This window comes from Sinocyclocheilus anshuiensis, unplaced genomic scaffold (assembly GCF_001515605.1).
Source record: "Sinocyclocheilus anshuiensis isolate Anshui unplaced genomic scaffold, SAMN03320099.WGS_v1.1 scaffold419, whole genome shotgun sequence".
In the NCBI taxonomy this organism is placed as follows: domain Eukaryota; kingdom Metazoa; phylum Chordata; class Actinopteri; order Cypriniformes; family Cyprinidae; genus Sinocyclocheilus; species Sinocyclocheilus anshuiensis.
Window position 1 is genome coordinate 2093711 of NW_015548228.1, and position 10533 is coordinate 2104243.

A 10533-nucleotide genomic window follows, 5' to 3' on the forward strand; every position below is an offset into this window, starting at 1 on the left:
CTTTTTTGGTCATTCAGTGTTTCTGTAAAAAAAAATTGGGGGGGGGGGAATTCAAAAATACTGATAAGATAATAATGATACGAATTAATAAGAACAATATAAAACGCACTAAGGATTAATGAGCTACTGGATTCATGAATATTAATCAGGTTGTGTGCGTTCGCTCGAACTGATTTGCTGAAATCAAAACAGGGATGATAATAGGTGAGCGCCAGCCAATGAGATTGCCGTTTGCACATTAGTTCCGCTCATTACCGGAGAAAGCGGCAGTTCTTAAACGCTGAAGAATTCCAAAGGAACTCCGTTATTTTGACAGCAAAATACAACAAAGAATATCGTTTACATGTAGCGCGTCAATTCTCTCTCTCTCTCTCTCGCTGCGTGTGTGTGAAACAAGCGACGGGGAGACGTGCGCCTTCGCACTAGAGTTTACGGTACGTTAAATACGCGTTGCACATCCACAGCACAGATCGCTTGACGGAGAGTGAAACTCTGAAGCGCTCAGTCAGTGTTCTGTGAGTGAAAATATATCTGTGCTACACTTAACCTCCAACTCACACTGGCGAGTAAAATCTGAGAATTTATTAGCCATTGGCTAATATTAGACATAATTTAGTCGCCAGAGTAAGATTTAGTCTTCAATCTCTTGTGTGCCTATACTTGAGTTCATGCCTCCTACAAATCTAGATGCAGTTTAAATGTTTGTCCTCTAGATGGAAGTAGAGTGAATTATAGGTAGATCTGACGACTTGTTCTTTAAAGAATCTCTCACACCCTGAACAAACTGCCAAAGTATCATCCAATTGAATCATACGATACTCAAACTTACTGCTCCTTGTTTCTACTGCTGTTGAAATACAAGATTTCTTCCTCATTCTACTTAACTTAGCGATTTTTTCAATGAGTCGTTGCACCATTCTTAAGTTACTTTGGAGAAATATATGAAAAATACTGTACATATGATTAAAAAAATTCTGAATACATTAATGGATTGTCAGTGTAGGTTGTACGTCACTGTCTCTCTAATAAAAAGTGACATTTCACATGCGATCAGTTGGGGATTTTTATTTTATTTTATTTACTTATTTAAAATGAAATAAAAATCCCCAACTGATGTGACAAGATTGATAAAATACAATAATGGTTACAAATCTGTAACCAAACCCATTATACATGGTTAAAACCAATGCATGGCAACTATCCATAAATTGCCATACTTGATTTAAGTTATTTATTTATTTATTTTAAATGTGGACCAACTTACCAATCAATATGCAAAGCAAAAGAATCTTGTTTCCAGACATACTTAAAACATTTATCTGAGAAAAAAATTGAGAGAAATTGAATGAGAAAATTGCATATAGGATATCTTTTTAGATTTTCTTATTAAATAAATATTTTATTTCATTGATTTGTTTCATTTATGTTGTAATTTTAACTCTTATTTATTGCCATGTTTTTTTTGTTTTTTGTTTTTTTCAAAAGCAGTCATTGTCAAGCACATTTTAAAGACGTAATTTCATGGAAACACTGCATGACATTTTCACTGATCTCAAAAAGTTTGTTTTTGTTTGTTTTGCATATAGTAATTTGAGGACGTGTGTTTGACAGGGCTAACAGGTTTAGTTAGTGTTTACCTGCGAGTGCGTGCACATTCCTTTGTAACAAAAGACAGTGTTCTAGGATTTTAAAAGATTTACATTCTGATGAAATAAACCCAATTTGAACCACTCAGGTTTGCAATCAAGCTGTGGATTTCCAGAATTGTTCTAGAGAGAGACGGACAGCGATTACAAACTTTCTTGCTGTGCTTCGTGATCTAATGTTGAGCAACTCAGCTCTAGTTTTCTGAAACCTCAAGTCAATATTTTTTCTTCATAATTTTATAATTTCATCATCAAATTCAGCTATGGTCTTTACTATGTAACAAAATCTGTCATCATTTACTTACCCTCATGTCACTCTAAACCCCCACAGGTGTGCTGAGAAATTCTGCCTTAAGTTAGTATAGATGTTACAGGTACTATGTCAAAAGGTTTATTCAAATTAAAATGAAGTACCTATCCAAAAAAAGAGTATGTATGCCAGTATTTAAAAGTACACACATTTTTAACTTTAAAGATTGACTTTTGAAAACAAGAGACTAGAGATTTAAGAATTTTTGATGTAAAAACTTTGTAAAGAAATCTGAATTGAATCTGACTGAAAGAAAACGGAAACCTGTCACCTGATTATTTTCAACTAAAATTAGCAGCAGGTTTTACAGTGATTTGACATTTGAACACAGTGATTTTTAAGACAAAAGATGTTAAAGGGGTCATATGATGTTGCTAAAAAGAACATTATTTTGTGTATTTGGTGTAATGAAATGTGTTTATGCGGTTTAAGGTTAAAAAAACACATTATTTTCCACATACTGTACATTATTGTTTCTCCTCTATGCAGGGGCGGTTCTAGACCACAGTAACTGGGGGGGGGCCACTTGTGCTTTTAGGGGGCACAATTTTAAAATTAATCTTAAACTACTTTAAGTAGCCTATTATTCATTCAATAATTTTTCACCATGTCATGTATCGCTGCATCAATTTCAACTAAAATGAATGTTTCATCATGTTTCATTTATTTGACAAATAATTTTGTATTGTAGTGTCAGAGGCAGCATTTTTGAGGTGGCACGGATAAAGGGGGGGGGCTCTCATGCTTGTCATATGACACACAGCAGCCACAAACAGATATAGGCTTATGTCTCTACTGAAAAAAAATAAATAAAAATAAAACAATAAAACCATCACAGAAAATTTTAATGATTTCCACAACAAATAACATTACAAACATCTAGCGTAGCGTTAGTTCTGGCAGGTCCCCATAATAATCTCTAAAGTTGTTTACACTGTAAAATTAATATCTTACTTACATTCGTATATCGTTACTTTGTTGTTTCTGATGAGATAATTAGCCAGAGATTTCAGTCGGCCAGCACGCGCAGTGACGAAACAGCGTGTTTCAGCGGTGACTCATCTGAACGCCTCTGATTGGTCTTACACTGCCCAAAAAACTCACGTTTGAATCATCAGTGGCAAATCCTTAAAATGAAAACGTAGCCTACTTACAGTCTTTGAGTCAGAACAGCCGGCATTGTAGTCTACTCTTCCAGGATCAGGCAACGGTCCTCCATAAAATGTGCTGCACACAGTGTCCTCTTTTGGAAGACCAAACAAAGTAGTTTCGCTTTCACAACGAAATTGAAATTGAATTTTTATTGAAGTGTTTTTCTCAGTAAGAAAAAAAAACGGTTATTTTAAGGTTAAGATGTTATTGTTATTTCATTAATCCACACATATAAAGGATTATTCAGACATAAACGAGGATGGGGTTGCAGTAATAGATCCATCATGATTCATAACACGGCCGATTTGAATGAATTGAATCACTCCGTCTCTCCTCCACTTTGCTGTCCTCTCTTACACCATCTCTCTTTCTTCAATTCCTTCTGTACTTCATCTTCTTTCTCTTTGTCATTGTTTCTTTGCAATTGGGGGGGGTTAGAAAAAAAAGCTCCTCTGGTCTTCAGTGATGCGAGGACAACGTTTGAGCGTACATGTAATATCTGTGTGAGAGCAGAGCCAATTCATAAAAGAACAATGCATATTTAAAAGCACAGGTCCAGTTTTGTGTGAGTGAAGGAAATCTGCTTGCGAGTGGAGATTCGTGCTTGCGCATTAGGCCTACATGGATCACGTCACATTATGCGCTCTTGACATTGGCATTGAGATCGCGGTATAGAAGCTGCCTAAAATTAAGTATAAAGAGGATTAGAAAGCGGTAGGCAGCTGCCTACACATGCCAGGATCCGCCACTGCCAGATGCAGTTAGAAATTTACTAAAAACAAGCCTATAGCAAGACATCTGGTAGGGGGGGCACCTGGGGTGGCCAGCCAAATTTCAGGGGGGCCGGTGCCACCCCTGGCCACCACGTAGACACGCCCCTGTGACTAACCCAGTAGATATCTGATGAACAAACCTGGAAAACCTGAAAACGGTGCTTGGTGGTATTTTAGGTTGTTTGCTTAATCATAAAATGCTACTATGAGCAAAAGCAATTTTTAAAGTTACATTAAGCCACATCTTCAACATTTACTACTGGATTTATGACTCATTTTACTCAGCTGTGAGCCAGCCACGTGCCTGCTGTAAGTGTCTCGTTGAGAACGTGTCTCGTTTTCTTGTTGAGAAAATGTTGCTATAATTAGACCATTTAATGAAGAATGAGAAGCAGCTTTTTTCCATACAACAAATCTTTTTTCTTTTGTGCTTACTTTAATTGCATGTTAAGCTGCCTATTATTCTTTTCTTTTGCTTCCATATTAAAGTTAATTTGTTCATTTATCATATTGCTGTTGTCTTAAGCCAGGTGCACACTGTATAATAGTCCTTTATGATTGTTGCTTATCAGACTGTACAAACAGCATCCCAAACCATATCAGATCAGAGCTGTCATTAATGTCAGACTGTATGACAGTCAAGACTCGTTAAAAACGAACATATCATATCGATATCATTTCGTGACACTTTCAGTAATTTACAAAAAGGATACAAATGGTGGCTATAGCAAACAAAAAGTCTTAATTTTGACCATGGCTTGTCTTGAAAAGAACAATAGATCAAACAAAGATGGTGTGCGGAGCAAGAGGTAGATTGTTGTTGTCACTAAGTGCATCATCAGGTTCTGTGCACCTATTGGTTCTTGGTTCACTGTGCCTCAAAACTTCTGACACTATAGCAAAATATAATCAGATGTAATTTTTTATTTATTTACTCGCATTAATTAGCTGTCTGCGAACATGACTACAGATTTTGGCCAAGGATCCGAGGAATTCTTTAGGATTCGCAAAAGTTGTCTCGGATGGCTAAACCATACAGTGTACACCTGGCATGAATCTGGCCACTTAATGTACCACCATTACCTTCTTTCAAGAAAACCTTAAGGAAAAAATCTTAAAAAGGATCAATTTAAAATTGCAATTTTTAAGCAAATGGAAGCGTTTGCCTAAATTATCTGTCAGATTGCTGAAAAAAATACCATGGGTTTTTTTTTTCTGTTTAAGGTTTTAGCCCAACAGCTTCTTTGACTTGACTTGAATGCCCAAATACCAGAAAACTGATGCTATTAAAAATAAAAATAAATAGTTATAGTAAAATAACAGGCCTACTTTATTTTGTTAGAGAGTCAGTGAAAGCAGAAAGCTGTTCCAAATGAGAGACCTTTTTTTTTTTTTTTTATGTAGATCAATTATTAGTTAAAAGAATATAGTATGGCTTTTATTTGGAAGTTTTTGTGTGTCTTGTTCTTGTCATGTCTCCTTTAACTAATCCTGCCCTGATTTGCAGGTGTTTTGTTTTGCCAGGAAGTGCTGTATAGCCCTCATGTTTGTATATGTTGAAACTGATTATTTTGTCTTGGACAGTGGTTCCAGTTTCATGTTATGTTTTTAGGTCATATAATGTCTATTTTAGTTTCTTCTTAGTATCTGTTTAATTGATTAATTTTCAAATAAACTGCAATTTGCCTCAGTACTGCATCATGCCTAATTGTGTTTGACACCACAATATCCATAGCTAGCAGTTCAAAACGTTTTTATGAACATTTTATGAAAATGTGAACATTTGTGTGGTTTGAGTGACTACTATAATTTTCTTTCAGAAATTGCTAGTAGATTTCACAAATAATTACAAGGAAATGGCAAGTAACAAATTTAATTAAATGTGAAATTTTTAAGAAAAAAACATTTTTTTTTCTTGTGAACTTTCACTATAAGGTCATCATAATGAGTGCAGCAAGATATCACTTATTTGATGATTATTTGCAAAAGCAATAAAACATTTCTTTTTTACATTCCACATTAAAAATTGCGATAGACACAAAAGGACAAACTCTCTAAACTGGATTACACTGGACTTTACATTGAAGGAGGTTTCTACAACTATATTTAATCACTAAAGCTTCCTGGTTTAGGAGATGATACAGAGGAGAGCAGTGCTCTTATGGTTTAAATTGACTTGTGGGCAAACACATTGGATGACCTGAGTTTGAGTCATGGCTTGAGGTTCTTTCCTAACCTTGGTCTTAAAGCTGATGTTTTGTAAGTCAGCTACATAAAAAGGTAGATTGGTCTAATTTCGGTCCAAAAAGACTGATTACTTCTTGGCTAACTGCTAGCTGGTTAGACTAGTTCTTAAGATGTACTGTATAGTAGCTGTGTTTGTTCAATTGTCCCAGATTCAGAAAGAGAGAGAATTATACTGTACTGTACAAAAATTGTTATTTGGTTATTTGGTTTTTGTGGAGGAAAGAACACAAACCTGTTATCTGTTGTTTTTTATTTCATGACTGGAATTAATAAAGCTACACTTATGTTTCTCAATTCTCCAACAAACATTTTGACTGTCTAACACCCTTTCTTTAGTCAATCATTCAATGTGGTGACACTGTAAAAGGCTCAAGAGCAGGTCTGAAAAACACTACATTCCATAATTGCATTGCAAACAAACAATTAAAATGAAAAACAAACATACATCATGTAATTTGAGATTAGAAAGATCCATTTGACTTGTTACTCATAGAAACATTTGTTTGATGTTGGTGCACGTGATACAGTAAATCTGAGTAATTTAAGCATCCTTCTTGCGTTAATTCATTGGCTAATTAAGTATTACATAAGCAAAGTATTGTAATTAAAAACATCTCACAATGGGTTTACACCTTTAGCTGGGTTTTTATTCACATCTGGAATAAAACTGCCAATGAGCATTATATCGTTGTAATGTTGCACTCGATTATTATTCAGCATGTAACTTGTGCTCTCGCAGTAATCTAAGCTCTAAGCAACAGTGTAGTGAGCGTTAATCAATTGAACTAAATGACTCTTAATTATGACTGACGATTGAAAATATGCTAATTAGTAAAGACGAGAAAATACATTTTTAGATTTAGGTGGGAATGCTGATGCTACTGTCACCCCATTCATTTCTGGAATCATTAGGCAAACTGCCCTTAACTGTGTTTTTAATTATGTTTGTAATAAACAATATTAAACAAATAATGCCAAATGAAATAAAAATGTGGCCTAAAATATATTAGTAAATGGTTACTTTATTACAGCAAAATTAGCTTGTGGCTATTTATGGTTTTCGCTCGGTTTACCAGAAGCATGCAACTTGTTTCCTCCGGCTATGAGCCAGGTGATGTCCGCTGTAGGCTACGTGACTCACGCTTTTGTTGGAAAAAATACTTTTGTAATTAGATCATGCAGTCAAAAGAATTTTCCTTTGCAGAAGAATGAGGAACGACTTATTTTTCCTGTAACAGTTAAATTATCTTTTATGGTTGACATTTGTAGGTCACTGAAATTTTACTTTAAGCTAATTCATCTCTGCAGTTTAACTGAAAGTATAGGTTATAATATAAAAAGAACACAATTACAGGTTTTCAGGCAATTGCAACACATTCTCCTGGCAATTGGTAACTTTTTTACATTTTGACGAATTGGCGATTAATTGGTGTTGTTAGATGTAGGGCTAGGGATGAACCTTCATGCTTTTTCGTCCTAAAATGTTTGTTTCCATATGAACGACGTTGCTCGAATTCAACCAAAAATTCCACCTGACAGTTACGTTTTTATCTTGAGATCAGGTTGGGAATTCAAGGAATATCATGCAACACAGTTTTACCAACGAACAGAGCTGCTGATGCTGCATGTTTTAAAATCTGACAGAAACACTAAAAGCGCCTCGAGCATCCTTAGTCAATCTACACTAAAGGTTAAAAAACTATAAACGAACACCTTATTTGAACACATTTTTAACAAAGTTTCAGATTTCAGAGTTTGCACAGATGAGAATTATGCATGATTTAGAGTCACCAGCCTGTCACTTATCTCACTAAGACATGCAGGTTGCTCAATAAGTAAGACGAATGAACACTGAAAGAGCTTACAGACTGAGAGAGACGGAGGCGTGCTTTGTTTCAATTGTGTTGAGAGAGTGTGTGGGTGTGTAGGAAACGGGTTAACCGGGATATTTAAGAGCAGGTGCAGGTATCTGAGCTGTGCTGTCTGAGATGATGATGAGGAAGATGATCCATATACTCAGTGTAGCATTTTCTGTTGCTCTTCTAATGAGAGGTAAGCTCTTTTATTGGATAATTAATACTTAAGTTTATAAATTCATTTTTATAAACGATAATACTACATACTATACCAGTCAAACGTTTGGAGTCATTGAAATAACAGTAAAAACAGCAATATTTTGCTAAATATTATTACAATTTAAAAGAACTGTTTTGAATTTCAATGTATTTTAAAATGAAATATATTTTAAACTGAAATTTCAGCATCATTACTCTAGTCTTCAGTGTCACATGGTCCTTCAGAAATCATTCTAATATGCTGATTTGATTCTCAGTTATTATTGATAGTCAATTATTAATAATGGTTCTTATTATTATCATTGATGAAAACAGTTTTTGAGGGAAACGTGATACAGGGATTTCAGGATTCTTCAGTGTATAGAAAGTATAAAGGAACAGCATTCTTGTTTTGGAATGGCACAATTGTTCTGAACATTAGTAATAACAATAAAAAGAAATGTTCATTGAGCAGTAAATCAGTATATTAGAATGATTTCTGAAGGATCATGTGACACTGAAGACTGGAGAAATGATGCTGAAATTTCAGTTTACATGACAGGAATAAATACATTTTTAAATCATATTAAAATAGAAAACTATTCTTTTAAATTGTAATAATATTTCACAATAATACTGTTTTTTAATCAAATAAATGTAGCCTTGCTGAGCCTGAGTATGCAATGTAGCCTTTAAAAAATCATAATTGTTTCAAACTTTAGCCTGTATTGTATAGCTAATGTCATTTTTACTAACATAACTATTGCATTCTTTTATGGAAAAACGTTTTATATTGCACACACGTTTTTTTGTTTGTTTTCCCCCTGAAGTTTTAGTTAACTGAACTTGTTTCTTGTTTTGTAGGATGTGACGCACAACTGGATGGTATAGCTTTTCACCACATATTTTAAATAGCCAAATCCTATTAAAAAATGTTGCTATGAGCAGTTGTTTGTCTAAACATGTTTGCTTTGCTATTGTCATTGTCAGTGTGTGGCAGACCACCTCTCAACACAAGGATAGTTGGAGGACAGGATGCACTGGCTGGTGCTTGGCCATGGCAGGCCAGCCTTCACACAAGCAGTGGCCATTTCTGTGGTGGATCACTCATCAACAATGAATGGGTTCTGACTGCAGCTCACTGCTTTGCCAAGTAACTATCACAGACCAGCCCTTGCAATTATTTGAAAAAAAAAAAAACTTTTTTAATTCTTAACACTTGTTCTCCCACTAGAATTACTTCATCCGCTGCCCTAACTGTGTACCTGGGCCGACGGACACAGGAAGGAGTAAATGCAAACGAACAGTCCAGGAGTGTCTCTGAAATAATAAAACATCCAGGCTACATTATCAGCACTAATGACAATGACGTTGCTCTTCTGCATCTGTCTTCACCGGTGACATTTACTGACTTTATCAGACCAGTCTGTCTGGCTTCATCAAGCAGTACATTCTTCAACCGCACTGTGAGCTGGGTCACCGGATGGGGAAACATTAAGACAGACGGTAAGTTTTTAGTTTTACTAACCTTGATCATACACAATATACTGTATTATTGCAGTGTGATCCATATTTGATCATTTAATGTATTTCGCAGTTTCCCTGCCCTCACCGCAAACTCTACAGGAAGTACAAGTGCCTGTTGTTGGAAACAGGCAGTGTAAGTGTCTTAATAAAAACTTTGCATCAATCACAGACAACATGATATGTGCCGGACTACTAGAAGGAGGGAAAGACTCCTGTCAGGTAACAACTCCTGTACATCCATTTTGGTTATTTCATACTTTTAATGGGTTGAAATTTTTCTTCAGTGTGAAACAGTAAATCATATAAAATGGGTGTCTGTAAATAATGTAAAAAAAGTTCTAAGTTAAACTTAGAATTCAACCTAGTGAGTCATGTTCAAAACACTATCTGGTTCCTTGCAAAACTCAGGTATTTGAGATCTTGCCTGCACAGTCAGTAACTCAGTATATTATATAGTATACATTAGTGCAAAATATTTGGGGTCTGTTTTATGCATTATTTTTCCTAGATTGTAACATTTTCCTGAAATTTGTTCTGTAGTGAAGGAAAAGTGAGACCAAGGGTTTTATAACCTTTTAAAGAGAAGGGAAACTTTTAAACTTTTTAGACAAATTTTTTTTTTATAACTTTTTAAAGACAAGAGGATCCTTGCATTCAATTGCAATTAAATAATTGGTGAAATTATCTCATAACTGAAAAATGACCTTATCACCATTCTGGCATCTGAACACTAAAGAAGGTTACAGATGGACAGGTTATGACGATTCCTAAAATACAAATACAACCATATATTTTCATAAAATACCCCCCCCCCCCCCCAAAAA

At 35.0% G+C, this 10533-nt stretch overlaps 1 protein-coding gene across 1 annotated transcript in view; it reads left to right on the forward strand.

Moving 5' to 3' along the window:
- The first annotated feature begins 8122 nt into the window (after positions 1-8122).
- The window catches only part of LOC107654462 (transmembrane protease serine 9-like), an 8328-nt gene continuing 5917 nt past the window's right edge, over positions 8123-10533 (forward strand). The window contains exons 1-5 of the mRNA XM_016441530.1: positions 8123-8180; positions 9047-9067; positions 9173-9335; positions 9417-9688; positions 9780-9928. Of these exons, the coding sequence (XP_016297016.1) occupies positions 8123-8180; positions 9047-9067; positions 9173-9335; positions 9417-9688; positions 9780-9928 (663 nt within the window). The remainder of the gene's footprint in view (positions 8181-9046; positions 9068-9172; positions 9336-9416; positions 9689-9779; positions 9929-10533) is intronic.